Consider the following 19,219-nt stretch of genomic DNA (forward strand, 5'->3'; position numbering starts at 1 on the left):
TATTGTTTTTATGTTCAGTCTCAACTGTTACGAAGTTGATGTGCAGTTAATAAGTGCAATAAATATTTATACTGGAAAAGAAAATCGTGAGAGAATCGTGATCTCAATTCTAAGCCAAAAAATCGTGCAGCCCTAGTAAATAACATTGTATGTATTGAAGATAACCCTTTACAGCAAATCATCAGAATCAGAATCAGAATACTTTATTGATCCCTGGGGGAAATTATGAACATGTCAGGCTTTGCATTCTTCTCGTAATCAAGGGCAGGCTTTGTTTGTCAGATCATGGTTAGAATGACTTTCAACAGGTTTTGTGTAGATTGCATGCTTTACATGACATGACGCACAAATGCAAGCTGACTTGAAATTCCGAATGTTTAATTTTCATTTGAACAATAACATTGGGCGTAGCCTTGGCTTTATTTTCTTTTTCATGCAAAGTGGACACCAATGAATGTGCAAGCAGATTAATGCTGTAGTTCTTGTTGACATGCAGAGGACGACCCAGACAACTAGGAAGTCATAGCCTCTTTTTACAGCTTTGACAGGCTTGTTTGCTACACAGGCTAAATGAATTACTCTTGTAGAAGTTCATAGGCTACTAAATACCTTTTTATTCAATGGTTTAAGCAACAAATAAAGTAAAAATTAATTGTGAATCATGTTCATTTTGACTTCTTTCCACTAAGCTATACTTTCTTCCTGGTTTCACTATCAGTGGTTTAGACGAGTGTGGTTAGAGAGGGCAGCAGGACAGGTGTATAACATGTTGGCTGACAGTTTTACACACACACACACACACACACACACACACACACACACACACACACACACACACACACACACACCCCTTATCCTAAACAAAACCATAACCTAATCGTAACCCTGACATTTAAAACCACGTTTTGAGCCTCAGAAATCCCTTCAGACTCGTATGGACGGGCATTTTGTCCCCATAAGTGACTGTTGGTCCTCACAAATATAGAGGCATGCTAATTTTCTGTTCTCACAAACATGCCTAAACGTGTGTGTGTGTGTGTGTGTGTGGGGGGGGGGGGGGTTGATAAAAAGAAGTTGCAGTTTGGTATGGTAATCTTTGAATAATGCGTTACCATCAACATGTTGTGAAACTTTTAAGTAAGTAACAGGAAATGACCTAAAAAATCATCACCCAGTAAAATGTTTCATCTTCCTGTTGGTGTTGTAGTAACATATCAGTGTTTTGTTTTGTTTTTTGTTTTTTATAGATGCTCTTTATATTTATCTGATTGACTGAGGTGATATTTGTAGTTTCCGCCAGTGGGATTTTGATTTCGAATCTTTACGCTTTGTAGTTTGCAGCACAGGATGCTGATCTTTAGAACCTGACCATTTTCTCAGCAGGCAGATATTATCTGCTGATATTAGCCATTTGGTGGTCTGTTGTGTGAGGAAAATATAAGAACTGATTATTAACTGATTAATTCAAGATGGAATTAATTGAAATGGAAGAAACACCCTTCAACTACATTATGAGAGTGGCTGTTGCATAGTTTGTCCATCAGAGGGTGCTCTGCAACTTCCCTTTTTGCAACACCTGGTTGATACACCACAACAAAACAACTAGCTGATTGAGATCTGAGTCAGGTGTAAGCGTAAATGAATAACAGCACATAAGAAACATTAAGAAATCTGTGCTTTTGTGTTTAAACCTCAACTGGCTTTACATTTTGATTGCTATTAAGCATTCAAGGCTAATGCAGCCTTGAATGCTGATTAAGCGCAAGCTGATACATGCTGATATTAGCATATTACAAAGCCCATATTTCAACTAGCACATTTATTTCTATGTCTGCTGGTTATAAATGGATTTGCATTAAGTTTTACCAGAGGTGGGTTTTGCCTGGATATGATCAACAGCTAAGGTCTACCTGTATCTGGATCAGGATCTGATGTAAGAAAACTGATATAAGAAAAATAGAAGAAATGAGAGACCCGCTGTCTTTCTTAGTCATCTTATTTTCCGTCATCACTGAGGTTTCAGATCAGTCAAAAAAACTGTTTTGAATTTGGTGAAAGCAACAATGCACAGTGTGAAAACTAACCGTTTGTTTTCTCAGGGCCCCCAGGGTGGTTTTAAAACCACATCAAAGAATATCAAGAATAGTAAAGTGCTTTTTATTTTAATTCTTGTCATGTCCCATTGTGCAACTGTTGTTGTCAACTGAACACTTCCTCATAGCTGTATAAATAGTCCATAGACTTACAAAAAAAACTCTGGGAGATTATCTTTAATTGTATAGAAACTATAATGAATACATCTGAATACAGCAATCTATATTTGAATTCATAAAGAAAGGAGTGGTATGTATGGCAAAATACCTTATGTTAGGTAAACAGTTACAGTGTTTGCAGTTACTCTGAAACCCAAAGAAGAGAAGCAAATTAGGGGAAAAAAGTGGAAATTGCCTAGTAGATGTTTTTTGGGTTACCTCTGTTCAGTCCCCAGGACACAGGAATTTTTAATAAATGCTCAGAGGATTTGTGCTGGTGGTAGAAATACCAAGGAGAGGGCAGTTCTGAGCCTTTAGCTTTAGCTGAGTGAAGCTTTTTCATCAACAGGAATTTTACATGTTTTGAAGTCTTTGTCATGTGTCACATGGTTTAAAAAAATATTCATCTTTGTCTCTGCAGTATGATAACGATTACAGCAGTCACATAAAGGAAGGGGACCACCAAAATGTAAGTGCTACTGTCTAATTTGTAGTTTGTAAGATGATTTTTGTTGTTGACTGGTTAATATGCAAATCAGCTTTAGGCACGACAGGAGAAAAGGGTTGCGTCTGACAGTTTTATCCTAAGTTGCATCTTTGTGGTTGTAGAATTTTGCAACGGATTGTCCCTTTCATGTCTCTATGCTGGTGGTTTTCAGCATTATGCCATGCCAACAGCAGTGTGGGTCTTTGGCCGACGCGTGGTTATATCAAAGTTTAATTCCAGATTATTGTGCTCTGTTTAGAATGAGATAGAACAGTAGGCTATTTGTGGTTCAGCATCCAGTGTGTGTTGTCCATCTTTTGTAGCCGGTCAGGGTTAGGAAGCTGAGCTGGGGTGATTCCAGGGTACTGGGGTTTATTGGGTGAAAGATTCATGGCTTGCTGGAAAGGCTTAATAGTGATTAAATAATCCACTGCCTAGACGAGAAGCATAAAACTGCACAGAATACAATCTTTTAAAACCTGTAAGTGAGTATACTTTGTTTAGTTTTTTTTAATTAAAGTTGTATAAATGTGACAAAAATAATACAACCCAAACAGTAAAGAATTAGGAAAGCTGTATTAGAGTCTCGTCAAATTCCTGCACGTGAACAACAGTCTGACTTGAAATCAGTGCATGAAAGTAAAATGAAAGAAGTCCTGTGATAATTTTGTTGTTAAAGATTAAAAAGTTATTCTTCACATAAATAGAGGTGGAGCTATTATACTGTGGTTAATAGCATTACTGGTAATAAATTTGAAGTTTAAATATTAATGGTGCAGTGACCCATAATAAAGGCAAAAAACTGTTTTCTGATCAGATACTTCCTGATTAAAAAGCTGCCCAGTTTGTGCGGAAGTAGATGGGGCACTTTGGTAATACTACTAGTAGTAAAGTAATAATCTTGTTTTTCTATTCAGTATGAGATGGACAATGAGGCTGTGAACATGTCTGAGAGTGCCAGAGATTCCCAGAGGTCCTACCTGCTCACCGTTAACTTAAAGGAAGGACACAACTTGGTCATCAGGGACCGCTGTGGTAAGGAGCTCATATCGGCACTACTACAACTCAGCTTTTTGTTCCAGATTATTGTGATGTACAGCAACACTAGCATTAAAATACACAGTCTGAGAAAAACAGAAGATCAACAGGCACCGCTGTGATGCTGATTATCATCCAGGAAACAGGATCAGTGCAGAAGCAAGTAATACTTCAGCACAGTGGAAAATGAGAAGTGTGGCAGTGGAATCCTATTCAACTGATGAAACAAAATGCCTTTACCCTCCCACCCGAGGATCATTGTCTGACTAGAGCTTCATCATTTTAACTTCCCCAAATTTTCCTCTGCATATGATTACCTTACTTGAAAGTTCAGTGTGCTGTAAAAGCAAAGATGCAGTTACCTGTTGGTGTATGTTTATACCTTAGAGCTACACGCCTACTTCTTTTTTTTTTTCTGAAGCTGTGGCTTAATTCTGACTAGATCTTACAATGACATGCATCACGTATTTTCTTGTGTATGCCTGTGGCAATGAGTAAGTGTTACTATTGTTATTGCTTTGTTATCTTCTCATACTGAGAAACGTATCTGAGTTGACTTGCTAAATCTCTTAAACTTTATGAATTATAATTCCCGTAAACGTGGACAGATGCTTGGGCCTACAAAGGGGAAAAAAACCAAAAACGAAACCCTCCGCCATTCCTCATAGTCGCTTTTTCCCCCCCTGTATGTGTCAGTGTTGACTCGTGTGTTTGGCCTTGACTTGATAAGGACAACCAGGAATGTCTGTTTTGATTACACGCAGTGTTATTAACTCCAGGGACACAAAAGACAGCTGAGTGTCAGGTTAGCTGTGAAGCTCTTGTAGCAACACGAGCAGGATTCCTTGCAGCAGTTTAGAACCTGTCTGAGCCACACCCAGACCAGCAGTCAGTACAGAAAGCCTTTCACTCTTGGATTATATTTTCCTCTTGAGTGTGCCTGCATGTTGACACAACCAGACTGTAGGTAAAGATAAGATGGAAAATAAAGAGGATGACAAGAGGCAAGCGGATTTGGTTTCACCACATTGTTAAGACCACATGGTGGTTTAAAAGCATGAACAAGCTTTTATTTTTTTGGTTTTGATCAGATTATACATTCAGCAGTCGCAGCATGCGGTGGCAGCTGTTTTGCTAATGACTTCTTGTGTGAAGGGTCTATAAAGCCTATTCTAATAGCAACACCACAAAGAACCGGGCAAGCTCATGTAATGTAACGAAACAGAACAGTCTAAGCTCCTCATGAAGTTTAAGCTATGATCACAGCTGTGTTTGGTAGACTGCTGCCCTCACCTGGTTGATTGAGAGACAATTCAAAAGATACACCTCCTACTTCCTTTACTCTGAAGTGAAAATGATACAGAACAGCAACAGAAAGTGAGATTTAGAAGTTTCAAAAGTGACTCAATGTGGAATTTGTAGTGTTAATCTTTGGGCCTGCCTATATATGTTAGTGTTTAAAAGAAACTCGCACAAAACCTGCAAAAGTGATGTTTTCAGTTGCAGTTAGTTTTCACACAGGAAGCTGAAATGTGATTGGCTATTGTTTCAGGAAGTTGTGGTTACATCGGTTGGGACCACATCCTCCATACAAAAATGAGAGATCACACAGAGCAGGTCAGACCTTCTACGTAATAGTGCAAATTGGTACATTTACATAGAAGTTGAAAAACAATGGAGTCAGTGTTATTTAGAAGTAAATGTCAAGTTGTCAAGTATTTATTAAAGACAGTCATGATGACAACGCTGCTTTTGAAAGATGGAAAAGAGAAGTTGCAATAATCATGCTTTGTGTTCTGAAATAACATGTCCTACAACTCATGATGAATATTATAATGTTAAATCAAATCAAATCAAATCACTTTTTATTGTCACATCACATGTGCAGGCACACTGGCACAGCACATGCGAGTGAAATTCTTGTGTGCTAAGTAGTTACTAAGTAGTTATGTCATGTTATGTCATGTTACTAAGTAGGATCATGTCATTTTAATTTATTAAACATTATAGACTTTATTTCACTCAGAAATAAAAAATAATTTTATATTCTGGGGCTACACAGCAGGATTTGGGTTTATCTAGGTAACTTCTTATTTAGGTGTGTTGCCATGCTAACCTAGGCTGCAGACCTAACATACACGGAGCAGGTTGGGTTCAAGATTAAAGATCATTAAGGGAAAAAAATCCCCAGTTACTGACCAGTTCTCTGAAAATAGTGTCACCATTCCTGGAAAATCCGTCAGGCTCGTCTGTGCAGATATCAGGAGGGTCTTTTTTTTTCTTTATCTTTCCTTTTGTGAGGATTATTAATAAAGAGAATTTTAGATGAATTATAGTTTTGTAATAGTCATAAGTCTGTTAACTTCCACAGTCAGCATTTTTTGCTTGCTTTTCTTCCTGCCTTCAAATAGGTTAAACTTTATAGATTTGGTTGGCATTTTTCAGTCTTATTGACCAAAATCTTTAAAGTACTCACACAGTTCTCGCATACTTATACAGAGATTCTAATACTAAATTACTATAGAGTGCTTTTGCTCTCACATTGCAGATTTCTCTGCAGCACGTGTTGCTTTCAGTCTGTATTATGTGTTTAAGATCTCCGTATATGTCTGGGGTCATAATTTTGTGCTCCTTTGTAAAATCAGCCACTCTGCTAACAGTGCATGATTCCACCCCTTTGTGTGAATGTTCTCATAGCCTGACTGGGAAACCCTGGGTTCATTTGGTGTGTTGTTAAAAGCGATGGCTGATTTTAGTGAATCAAGATAATGAATAAATACCCTACTTATATTTATCTTGCTTCATATTACAGGGCCCTGATGATGTCATTCCAAAAAGTATGTTTGTTTGTTTATTTGTTTGTTTGTTTTCTATTTACTGGTTTGCAATATTCATTCTCAGGTACCAGCGACCCCTACGTCAAATTCAAATTGGATGGAAAAACATTCTACAAAAGTAAAGTGCTTTATAAAAACCTCAACCCTGTGTGGAATGAGTCCTTCTCTTTGCCCATTAAGGATCTGAATCAGAAGCTTTACATCAAGGTAACTTTTTTTTTTTTTTAATGGTCAGTTTAATAAAGGTCATGTCAACAGTGTGGGAAATAATGAATGTGAAAGTTTTAATGAGCAGCTTTAACACTGAGAGTCATAGTCTGTTGTGGAAATGTACATGTCAGTGCATGTTTTCTATCCTTCGTTATGTAGTTAGGGTGACATTTTTTTGTCAAAGTGTTATGAAAATCAATGTATGATTAGTGTCTGTGCACCTTCATAAATCCAACAAAACGGCTGTTATCACTCTGTATGAGTTTTCAAGGATACTGCAGTAGGACAGTCAGCACAGTTCTCCTTACATGAACTGTCTTGTGTTAAAGGACTGTTGATGTTTGATATACAGGTGTATGACCGTGATCTTACAACTGATGACTTTATGGGTGCTGCAAGTGTCCTTCTGAGTGGTCTGGAGATGGACAAGTGAGTATGGTGATGTGGAAGTGCTTGAAGCAGCTGGACAGAGCTCTGTTGGGGTGTAGCATGTGAATTATAGTGATCCTGGAATAATAAAATTGGAAAAATAATATTGAACAAATCACCAGTTTTCTCAATGAATATATTTCTAAAGGTACTATGCAATGAAATTCTCACTAGATGTTGGCAAAAATGCATCTAATCCACACAAGCAAAGAAATCAAACCATAGATGTCCATAAAAGATGTGTTTCTAATGAGAAATGACACAGGGAAAAAGTATTGAACACCTGAAGGAGGCTCAAAAACCTTTGCAACCTTGACCTGTATGCACGCTCATTACCTCCATTTCTGAAGAAAACATATGTTGAAGCATGTTTAAAGTTTACTGATCAACATTTAGACAAGGCTGTGAACATACCAGCAGTAAAATTTGAAGGTGAGAACATCATGGTGTGGGGCTGTTTTCAGCATACGGCACTGGAACGCTTCATGTAATTGAAGGAAGGATGAATGGAAAATTGTACAGAAACATTCTTAATTACAAATCTGTAAAATCTACCAGGAAGATGAAGAAGAAACGAGGGTGAATGTTTCAGCAAGACAATGATCCCAAACACACAGACATGGAAACTTTCAGTTGGTTTCAGAGAAAGAAAATACAGCTGCTAGAATGGCCCTGCCAGTCTCCTGACCTGAATCTAACTGAAAATTTGTTGAAAGAACTGAAGCTCAAAGTTTACAGAAGGGGCCCAGGGAACCTTCAGGATTTGAAGGCTGTTTGTGTGGATGAATGAGCCAAAATCACATCTGAGGATGGATGTAACTAGTTTCTCCATACAGGAGGCTTCTTAAAGCTGTCGTCACCAACAAAGGCTTTTGTTTAAAGTCTTAAATAAATTTCAGGTTATTGAGAATCTGTTGAGAATTTCATTTCAATAGCACCTTTATATATACCTACTTATAAAATTGGTGACGTGTTCAATACTTGCTTTACTTCAATATGTGAAATAAACTATTTCCAGGCACTGCATTGGCTCAACCCATTTATGGGTTTGGCAACGCAGCTGCATTTAGCTTATGAGTGTTGAACTTTACTTTCAAAGCATTTGCCCATTAATTATTAACATTGCAGTGGCTGCTTTTACTGTAGAATTTATTTTTAGAATGTGTAGTGTGTCTGTAATGTGGGAACAGTTTGGGATTATAGTGTGGGTGCTTTTCCACATTTCTACACTCCTCTTTGAACCTGAAATAAATTACCTTAATGAAAGTAACCTCCAAGAAATTGTCACCAAGTTATCAAATGCCTCGTTATTCTATCTAGCTCAGTTCTATACCAGTTTGTGCACACACAACCACTCCCACTTATGTTTATGGCCTTACAGTGAGTAACTGAGTCCAGGTGCATCTAAGACAAAGCTGCAGTGAGTTCAGTCTGTGCCCTCGTGTAGCTCGGCTTGCCAGTACAAGTGTTAATTTGACCTGAGACCTTTGCATTACCCCAGTGTTAATTAAACACCTCTCTTGTCCTTTGTCAGCAATTTAAATATGAAGAAGTAAAATTAATTGCATTGCTGTGGTATCATATTGCTCTAAGCCTTAGTATTTAATGCAGTTTTGCTCTGCATATCTTTTAAACATACTTTTTGACAATTATTGCATAGAATACATTTTCTCTAGTTCATCTCCTCAGTGATCTGATGCTTATATTTTTACATCCTGTGGTGCTTGTTCTGAATAAATTCAAAGGCATGCTCGATGGCACATGACTGCCCATCTCTCATCAAAAACCCGCTTTGTTTTCAGGGTCAATGAGATGTCTTTGCGCCTGGATGATCCAAACAGCCTGGAGGAGGACATGGGCGTCGTATTGGTGGACTTGAGTCTGTCACTCAGAAATGGAGACAGCAAAAGAAGCAATGTATATCAAGCTCCCTCATGTATTTGCTCCATGCTTTCAAGCAGAAGGCAGACTTGTCGTGCATTGCATTTATCGTATGTCTGTGTTTGTGTCTCTGTTTCTGTGTAAAGCCTACTAACTAGTGTCATTTTGTTTTGCACCTAAAATGCATGCTCCTGGCGGCAGAAATGGCACCAAAAACGAACACGAAGTAGTAGGGTAAGGCATGGTGGCTGGAACACATAGGAAAGACTTCATGGACCCTTCATTCTAATCAGTATTATACAGATATCTGCCAAATATAAAAAGGAGAAAAACAAATGAGGCCCATTGGTCTGGTGAATTTTTTTTTCACACCATGTTCAGGTTTCACGATTTTTCTAATTCAGCTCAAATTGGTAACAAAAGGTAATGTAACAAAAATTCTGACAGTAGTTCCTTTAGTTTTGGCAGTTATCTGTGCTTCAGTTGATTCCACAAGAGGGCAGCAAATCATTTTATTTCACAAATCAGGGCGCAGTATCTTGAAGAAATTTAACAGATGTACTCAGTGGTTTGAAGACTAAACTCTTTCAGTAGTTGTTAGTCAGTGTTTCCTTAATTAACTGACTGGACATATTCCTATTTGGTACTAACCTATATACAAATCAGGGTAAATTAAGTGTTTCAATATTTTCAGTGATAATTATAAAAGGATCCCAAATACAGAAGATTCCTGATCCCAGTTAACTTGATAGCAGCAGACCAGCTAAAACGAATATAGAGTTTGTACGTTGTCGCTTTCACTCAATGACTACAACATATGCATTAAAAATTAAATAAACCTAAATTCTTATTTTTAGCCCAGACCTGACAGGCTATAGTGGAAGTCCCATAACAAGGTCACACTTATTATGGCACCTTATTATCCTATGATGATAACCATAGGATTGTTCCAAGAAAATAAAAATAAAATCCTGTGATCACCTTTGACCATTATCATAAAAAAGCACAGATGCTTACCAGCATTTCCCAGTAACAAGTCCGGCTGTTGTTCTGCCTGCTCACTGATGAGGTATTTGACTCACAGAGTTTAGTTGGGGAATGCATGCTTCTTTTTGTCTGCCACGCTATTGTCTGCAGGTCCATTCTATGTACTGCATGAAGCGATGCTACGCAAGATTAGACAGCTATACACGTGGCAACATTGCACATTCGCAGGATTAGTTAGAAAAGCTTTTGACTGTCTGCATGCCTATAAGTTTGAAGTTGTTTTCATTGTTGAACAGATGTACCTACTGTGTGCATGTGCTTCAAATTCTTCTTGTAGTCTGCCAACTGCATGCTGTGCAGCTGTTAATTAAAAAAGCGTTTTCTGCATGTGTCATTACAAAGTTGGCTTGATCTGCAGTGATTGAATCTGGCTTAAAGTTATCTCAGGGGTACACTGTGTCTCTATATAAACTCAACTAATTATCTTAAAACATGGCTTCCAATTATACATGAAAGCTTTACCTAATCTCTGAGAATGTTTCATTTACCTGTCTTCCATGGGCAATTGTTATAATGTCTCAAACATGGTGGTGGTGGAACTGCAGGAAACTGAATTTGGATTTTCTTTTTTTTTTTTTTTTTTTAATATAATATTTTTTTTGTATCCTTTAAAAAAAGCTGAAATTGAATGTATTGATTTATATTTTTTTAATTTAAAGCATTACCTCTCATTATTATTATTATTATTATTATTATTATTATTATTATTATTATTATTATTATTATTATTTTTGTATCCCTACTTTTGCAGGCTGGAAAGCATTCTCAGCCTATTAGTTTGTCAGAAGAGCTGAAGAAGAGTCAGCTGTGGACAACTGTTTTGTTGGTGACTCTGGTTGAGGGTAAGAAGCTGCCGGTGGACAGTCAGGCAGGGCAGTTCTCCGTTCTCTTCAAACTGGGAGAGCAGCGATACAAAAGCAAGGTATATCTCAACAGAAGACTGTTGCTCTTAATTTTTTCCTCTTCCTAATGTGTCTTTGTGATTCCTAACCCTGTTCCTTTTTCCCTTTTGTAATTTAAAGTGTGTAGATTTTTTATGTTAGCCTAACCTCAGCTGATTTCCAGTATTCACAGTGACTTATATTGTATTTATTCATTTATTTAGTTGTTGTTCTCTTCATTTTGCTCTTTTTTTGGGGGGGTGAGTATTCCACGTCATTCTCGATAGGTGTGCCCGTAGAACTAAAAGAAAATAAATCAATCTGATGTTAGTTTCAGGTAACACTCCAACTGTTATATATTGCTCTTTGCTCTGGATAAAATGCCCCCTGATGATGACATGAGTTACTTTGGCTTGGACACTTTCTTATTTCTTAATTTAAAACCCACAAAATCAAATGAAATTTGAAAAGTGAATTTTCAAGCTAAATGATGCTAACAAGCTGCATTATGTGTACTTAAATTAAAGTCTATTCTGTTTTCAACTTAAGGACATCATTTGCTCAAATAATCATTTAAAATATGACTAGATGTGGATGTTAAGCCTTAGTAATCTTTTTCTGAAAGATGCATGGGGTTGGTTATTCTTTGTTCTTGTTTTCATGTCAGCTTAAAATGTATCTTCAATCTATAGGATTATTAGGCCCAAATCACTTTAAAGTGCTTTTATTAAAATATACATTTGCAGAAAGGCCACATGAGGTTAATGCCATTGCACTGAAAATAGACTTTCAAAAGTCATAAAAAAATCCAAATATTGATGTAATAGCTGAATCGGTAAACAGATTTGCATTTCAAATTGATTTATAGTTTATGGTGCATATTCCAGAAGATTTTATATTTTTCAAAGGTCTTAGGCTCTTTAACAAAAAAGCATTTGTCTTAGTGTTATTTTATATCTTGTGTGTCTAGTGATGAACAGAATTATCACATTTTAATTTTCCCAACATTCCTGTTAAATAAAATGCTGGCAGACTAGTTTTCACTTATAAAATCTAGAAACATTTGTACACATAAATCCCACTGCATTATTAAACAATCACCTAAAGGCGATTCTTATGAATAGCAGCGTAAATGTGGGATTAACTAAAGTCATTATCTGCAGAGGCAGGGTAAAACAGGGTGAGGGACAGCACAGCTAAAAAGATGACATTGCTAGAATCTAAAAACATCACACATTTGCTTTAGTGCAAAATCCAAGTGACAGGTCAGTTATCTTCTGCCATTAACATATTTCAAAGTTATTTCAAATATCTGCTGTTATGCAGAAGCAAAAAGACCCAGGCAATACTGAGGGCTAGTTTCCAGCAGTGCCAGGAAAAGAGCAAAAAAATGATCAGGGGGGTCTTGTTAAACCCATTTGCAGACTAGAAAGTACTTGTCAGAAGTAAGTGTTGATGGAAAACTTTCCTTGGTTCAATGTATGAGCAAAGGCTAGCAAATTGGGAATGTACAGAAAAACAAGGACCGGGGAGAAAAGAAGGTAACAAATGTTCCAAACCTGGAGCATTTGGGAGGGAGTTGCCTTTGGAGAAAGGTCAGCGATGGCTCTAGGTGTCTGCAGGCAATAGAGATGCATGGCAGAGGTTCTTATAGGTTTGATTTTCCACAGATGGGTCTGAGGACTTGGTTATTAATAGTGGTCTCCTCAGTCCTAGCAAGTACAGACAGAATTTTATCCATGACTGAATACCATCAAGGAGACTTTTGATTGGTCCAGAATTTGTTGTGCAGCGTGACTATGAGCGCAAATATGCAGCCAGAGTCAGAATTATCTTCAGCCACAAAAACATGGAGTCCTGAAACAGATGGTGTGCCCCCTGATCTCACAGTCGTCTGGGATTATTGTACATGGAAAAAACAAATGAGACAGTCTACATTTCTTTTGTTTGCTGCACTTTACGCAAATGAGGGTAACTAATAAATAATTATTGTTCAAAGTAACCTCACTTTGTAAAACTTAGTATTTCATTGAGCATTTTTGGTTTCCGTTAACTGATACTGGGTTTATCAGAATCTGAATCAGAATACTTGATTAATCCCGAAGGAAAATGGGGAAAATAGGCAATACAAAGATGCCTTTGGTAGTGCAAATGTTAAGCCTAACCCTATAATCTTTCATGTGACCATAGATCACATGGGGGAAAAAACCACAAAGCCATGAAAAAAGAAACGGGCCTAGAAGGGATCTAAAATGGTTTTGCAGCGTGTAATATGACATGGCCAGTGTCTGCTGCATCATCCAGCTCTCCCGGCAGCTGGATGATGTCTGGCGCTGATGCTCACTTTTATGCGCTGTTGGCTGCGTACTGTCATTGATGGTTATTTCGCGATCGTGCAACATCATGCATTACACATCAAAGCAGCGTGATAACGAGCAGCATTGCTCATTTTCTTTTCCTTGTCTTATATCCAGGTGCAAAGTGACGGTAATTATCTGTTCTCCTGTCCATCTCCTAATGTGAGATGGAAATTTCTGATGTGTCTATCAGAAGCTGCTAAACCCCAAAACTAGTCTGTTTAGAAAAGAAAAACAATTAAAGTTAACATCTGGACATGATGCAGATACTTTTCTGAATTTTAAATAAAGGCCAGCTGGAAATCTACAAACACGTCAGTCAAGTCTGTGTTTTGAAGACTTTGCAAATACGCTGACTTATATAAGATGTTTCTTCACACTTTAAAGTGAATTTCAGTGTCATTGTTAATTGTTGTGAATTTTTAAAAACAACTTTTAAACAGTTTTCTTTTTCTTTTTGATTCAGGATCACTGCAAAGTGCCAAATCCTCAGTGGAGAGAGAGGTTCACCTTCAAACAGTTTTTCAACAGTCCAGAATATCTGGAGGTGGAGCTCCGATCCAAGGAAGGACGAAAGGCTGCGGAATCCCTGGGGAAGTGAGTGTGTTCAGCTATTACAGTATTTATTTGTGTGTGCTTGCCCTTTAATTAAAATAAAAAGTGGTTTCTGGATTGATTGATTGATTTAAATGAAAGCTCTTTGCATATTTTTTATGTGTGTGTGTTTGATCTGGCCCAAATGTGTGGAACTTGTGTGTGTACAGGCGTTGCGTGAACATGTCAAAAATCCCTTTGGATCAAAGGCAATTGCTAGAAATGGAATATGGGGGAGGACACGTGTGTTGCCTCCTTACGCTGACCACGTGCAGTGGCGTCTCCATCTCCGACCTTTGTGCCGCACCACTCAGTGAACCCCGTGAACTTCAGAACCAGCTGGACAACTATGTCAGTATTTTTGCCGTTTAACTTCTATTTATACTGCACTCTACCACCAACATGTTTAAATATATAAACACTTTAAAATGCATTTTCACTTTGAACAAGCCTATTCTCTGCTCTCAGAATATCATTCGTTGTCATTGGCATCAACTCCACAAGATGTTGTTTGTGTATTGTCTTTTTGCCACCTTAAAACTATCTGGCTGTTTTTCTCCGACCTGAATTGCCTGAGGTGTATATTTATCTATCTGAAGGACTGAACGCTGGTACTGCTGCTACGTGATTGTAAAAGTGTGCTGAAACTACAAAAATCAAATATTGATACATTAGTAACAAAATAAATATAATGGTGTGCTGTTAAACACACATAATTAATGATTTAATTTAAATCATTTCATAAAAAAAGTTCCAGCATTCATATGTCATGCAAAAACCTGCTACTTTTTAATTTTGTCAGTTTTAAAAGTAATTGAATCACTTATTTATGAATACATTTCATCTTATCCCCTTCTATTTATTTCTATATTTTCTTATAACATTTCTTTAAGAGAGCTGAGCTCAGTGCCCAACAACACATTTTGAAAACAGGTGGAAAATAATACACAAGTGTAACTGTATATGTTTACATTTTTTTAAATGTCTAAATTATAATGTAAATATTAAAATAGGAAAAGTCTTTACATTGGGGGAATGATACTAATATAGGTAAAGTAATACAGAAGCAAATTAAAACAAAAGTATTAATGCCACAGTTTACATTTAGGCTAGTATGTACATTTGATTCTAATATTTTGGTGCATTTTATGCCATACTTGCTGAATGATTAGCTAATAGCTGGCTGTAGCTCAGGTGGCAGAGCAGGTCAACCACTAATCAGGAGGTCAGTGGTTCGATCCCAGGCTGCCTCCTGGCTACATGCCAAATGTCCTTGGGCAAGATACTAACCCCATGTTTGCCTACTGGTGGTGGTGAGAGGGCCCGGTGGCGCCAGTGTCCGGCAGCCTCGCCTCAGTGCACCCCAGGGCAGCTGTGGCTACAATGTAGCTTGCCATCGCCAGTGTGTGAATGTGTGTGTGTGAACGGGTGGATGACTGAATGTAGTGTGAAGCGCTTTGGGGTCCTTAGGGACTGAATAAAGCGCTATACAAATGCAGGCCATTTACCATTTTAATAGCGTCTAGAGGGATGCTGCGAATACGTTCCGTATAGTAAACCATGTTTGTCATTAAGCTTGTTTTTAAATAATCCAGTGCATTAACAAACAACAATAACAACAACAACAACAAAACATTTTGACATCCATGTTTTGGGGTTTTGTTCTATTTTTTTTTTTTTTTTTTTTTTTTTTGTCCTCCACAACTCCATCCTTTAGCTTCGACAGTAACTCAGAAAATACGCCCTTGGCACGACTTTAAAAGAGCAAATCTTCAGCTAAGTGAGCTAACTCAGAGTGGCTGTATTCTGTTTATTAAAGCTAGTAAACATGCCAAGAAAAACTGTTTTATTGTGTCAGTCTGTAGAGCAAACATCACATCTAACCCTAACATAGGCTGAAAACACGCATTTACTAAACTAATAATTGGGCTTAAAATACAAGTTTGAAGAACTGAAGTGTAAATATTTAAGTCAAAGTCATCCTGAAAACCTACAGCCCTTTCTGCGCTCTGTGTTAAGGGCCAAGAGATGGCAGTATGTGCCTGGTAATGGGTTACTGCTAGGTCTGTGTTAAGCAAATGGCATTCTTTCGTGACAAGTTACTTTTAGGCAGATGTGTCTGTGTACATCTAAGAAATTTAAGGTCTGGAAATGCAACCTGATCATGCAGCTAGACTAGCAATGAAAAGAGATGCCGTGACAGAAATAAATTTAGCCCAAGAAGGGAAAACAAGTCCAGATTTTAGCCATTTGGTAAACTGTACTTGATCATGTACAGAGAGGAATAACTACCTATAGTAGATTGTTTTGGAGACACCACCCCATTGCAGTCTGCAAACGCTGTTATCAAAAGCTTTCACTTTAAGTGCTATGCTAGTTCATAGATGTTAGATTTGCAGCCACTGGTTTCTTTTCATTCCAGAAAAGTATGAAAATACTTGCAGTGACTTGATGCTTGTTTGTGATGTGTAACGTACTTTGGTAAGCATTCATTTGCAATTGTGTGGCAGCCCAGTTACAAGTATGGACTGTTTTGAGCACGTGCCTTGATAGTGTATTTAAGGTTTAGTGGAAAATGCTGATGCCTAAAACTTGCAAAGAAAATTTTTGTTTTGCAATATAAATAAATTTAGTTGATGCCTCCCTCAACTAGCATCGTCAAAAGGTTTAAGGTGTAAGGCTCAAAAGGTTTTATGGTTAAGAGTATTGCGGAGAACCTGAAGTAACATCTTATGCTGTCACATAAATCTGGTTTTAGATTGAAGGATTTCTTATTTTTGTGCATTCTCTGCTGAATTAAACACTCTATTTATGCTTTGCAGGTTTGCCAAACCTAATTTTTCTTGTCTGCTTACTGTCTCTCCAGAGTTTAAAAAGGTCCCTGACAAATCTCCGTGACGTTGGTTTCCTTCAAGTCAAAGTTATTAAGGCTACTGAGCTGATGGCTGCTGATTTAAATGGTATTTCATGCATTTAGATTCGTCTTAATGACAAATTTAAATGAAACACAAGAGCCCTGCTATAAAGTTTTGAGTGATGTGTTCTGCAGGCAAGAGTGACCCTTTCTGTGTGCTGGAACTGGGGAACGACAGACTACAAACCCACACGGTCTACAAAAGCCTAAACCCAGAATGGAATACAGTCTTTACATTGTCAGTTTGGGTTTCTGTTTCCACACCCTTTTTGTTATTTAAACTGAAACATATTATTGAACATTACTTTTCTTACATTACTGAACAATTTTACTGTTTTACAAATAAATTGAAATATCCTGACATATTGCTATACGGTGTGCTGATTTGTAGGCATCTGACCTCGTTCTATGTCTCTGCAGCCCTGTCAAAGACATTCATGATGTTCTGGTGGTGACTATCTTTGATGAGGATGGAGACAAGGCGCCAGACTTCCTTGGAAAAGTTGCCATTCCTCTGCTTTTGGTACGTACAACCTCACTAAGAGTCTGTGACGTAGACAATAATCTATTTGCACTCTGTCTAAATTAAAGTGAAGAGGGCGATAACACTCCAGCAGGCTGAAGACTTGCTAAGATGTAATCCAGCGTGACTGATGGTCAGGTTCATGGCTGAGTTCAGCACCTGATGCCCTTTCTGTCCTGCAGATCCGCAGGGGACAACAGATTGCCTTCCCGCTGAAGAAAGAGGACTTAGGCGAGCTGTCGAAGGGGAGCATCACTCTGGAGCTGGAGGTTATTTTTAACCCTGTAAGTAAAGGTTCACCCTGCAATGAGGACACGATGGCTTTGAAAGGCAGGCCTCATTCTGTCGTCTTCTTATTACTTTATCACTTTTTTTTTTTTTTTTTTTTTTTTTTTTAATCAGGTCAGAGCAAGTATTAGAACCTTCCAGCCGAAGGAGAGATATTTTATGGAGGACAATCCCAAGTTTTCCAAAAAGGTTTGATACATCTTTTTACATTTATTCACAATTCATAGTTAACAAAGTATATTTATGAATGGGGGAAAAAGTAAACAAATAAATTTACTTTCCATAACATCAAATTAAAATTTCAAGTTGCTTGTTTATTTATTTTTTTCACTGGTTAAGTCTTCTGAAACTCAGCTGGAACATTTTTTTTAAATGGGCAGAAAATGAGTCTACAATTATATTGATAATCAATTAAAATTATTTTGTGAGCAAAAAGTCCCACTTTCAGTTTTTTCTGGTTGAAAATGTGTTTTTAAACAAATGTGCTAGATGTTAAAAAAGTAAAATAAAAATGATTTTAAGAAATGTGATATTTTTGTGATGCTGAAATATCTGCAACTTCAACCCAAAAAATTTTTTGGAAACTAAAAAAAGACATGACAAATTGAACAAATGTTAACATGTTTTTACCAATTAGCTCTTTAAGAAATGGACATAAAAAAATTAAGTACTTTTTTTTTTTCCTTTTCTTTTCTCTGGAAAGCAAAATGACTCCAAAAGCAGACCTTCCTTTGCTTGAATTAGTTGAATTGGGCTTTAATTGAGGCCAACTTTGACTGAATTCTTGTTCACTGTTCTGCTACATTAGTTTGATATACAGTGTGCAAGACAGGGTGCGAGACAGGGTGCCTGACTGTCTGTACTTCCCACAAAGACTCATTGTTGTCAGACAATACATTGCTCACTAACGCCAAAATTGGCTTACACACACCGTGGACTTGGTTTGTAACGTGCAGGTTTTCAGTCTGTTTTAATATTGAAAGACCTGTTTGATGAAATCAGGTCAGATTACTGACATTTTTTGCCCCCTGACCACAGTGGCTCATGCCAAGGCATACCAGCTCCTCTCGCTATTCCTCGAGCTGACTGGATGCTTTTTTTCTTTTTTTTTTTTTGAAGTGTGGTATGGGTGGAACTCCTTACAGAATTAAATCCAAATACCCTGAAATCAGTATCAACTATGACCATTTTTTCAACACAGCTACTGCAGTATTTAACTGCTTTGTGTGTTTGTCTTTCAGGCTCTGGCCAGGAACGTGATGCGTGTTCAGACATTGTACAGGGCAATCATGTCGACTCTGCAGTACATCAAAAGCTGCTTCCAGTGGGAGAGTTTTCAGAGGAGCCTGCTAGCCTTCCTGGTGAAGTGCTTTAACTGCTTATCAACACACTATCTGCATTTCCCTCTGTTTTCCCTCCAAGGCTGCGGAAGACAACCGCAGTCTGGCCAACCCCTACTTGAACTCTCCTAGAGAGAATCT

The 19,219-nt window shown here is 37.6% G+C and overlaps 1 protein-coding gene across 3 annotated transcripts in view; it reads left to right on the forward strand.

The window, feature by feature from the left end:
- Nucleotides 1-19,219, forward strand: part of mctp2b (multiple C2 domains, transmembrane 2b) — a 43,345-nt gene that overhangs the window by 13,508 nt on the left and 10,618 nt on the right. Inside the window, exons 3-17 of one of the 3 annotated variants that reach the window (XM_085295612.1) lie at nt 2,674-2,721; nt 3,657-3,774; nt 6,679-6,821; nt 7,177-7,253; nt 9,056-9,170; nt 9,336-9,368; nt 10,933-11,103; nt 13,886-14,016; nt 14,184-14,364; nt 16,880-16,973; nt 17,063-17,165; nt 17,348-17,450; nt 17,633-17,734; nt 17,853-17,927; nt 18,980-19,099. In XM_085295612.1, coding sequence (XP_085151738.1) covers nt 2,674-2,721; nt 3,657-3,774; nt 6,679-6,821; nt 7,177-7,253; nt 9,056-9,170; nt 9,336-9,368; nt 10,933-11,103; nt 13,886-14,016; nt 14,184-14,364; nt 16,880-16,973; nt 17,063-17,165; nt 17,348-17,450; nt 17,633-17,734; nt 17,853-17,927; nt 18,980-19,099 — 1,614 coding nt within the window. The remainder of the gene's footprint in view (nt 1-2,673; nt 2,722-3,656; nt 3,775-6,678; nt 6,822-7,176; nt 7,254-9,055; nt 9,171-9,335; nt 9,369-10,932; nt 11,104-13,885; nt 14,017-14,183; nt 14,365-16,879; nt 16,974-17,062; nt 17,166-17,347; nt 17,451-17,632; nt 17,735-17,852; nt 17,928-18,979; nt 19,100-19,219) is intronic. The other 2 variants (XM_085295787.1, XM_085295699.1) reach the window with 2 other exon arrangements.

This window comes from Mchenga conophoros, linkage group LG1, assembly GCF_057382185.1.
Source record: "Mchenga conophoros isolate Kocher_MC1m ecotype Shallow Benthic linkage group LG1, M_conophoros_male_GT1.1, whole genome shotgun sequence".
In the NCBI taxonomy this organism is placed as follows: domain Eukaryota; kingdom Metazoa; phylum Chordata; class Actinopteri; order Cichliformes; family Cichlidae; genus Mchenga; species Mchenga conophoros.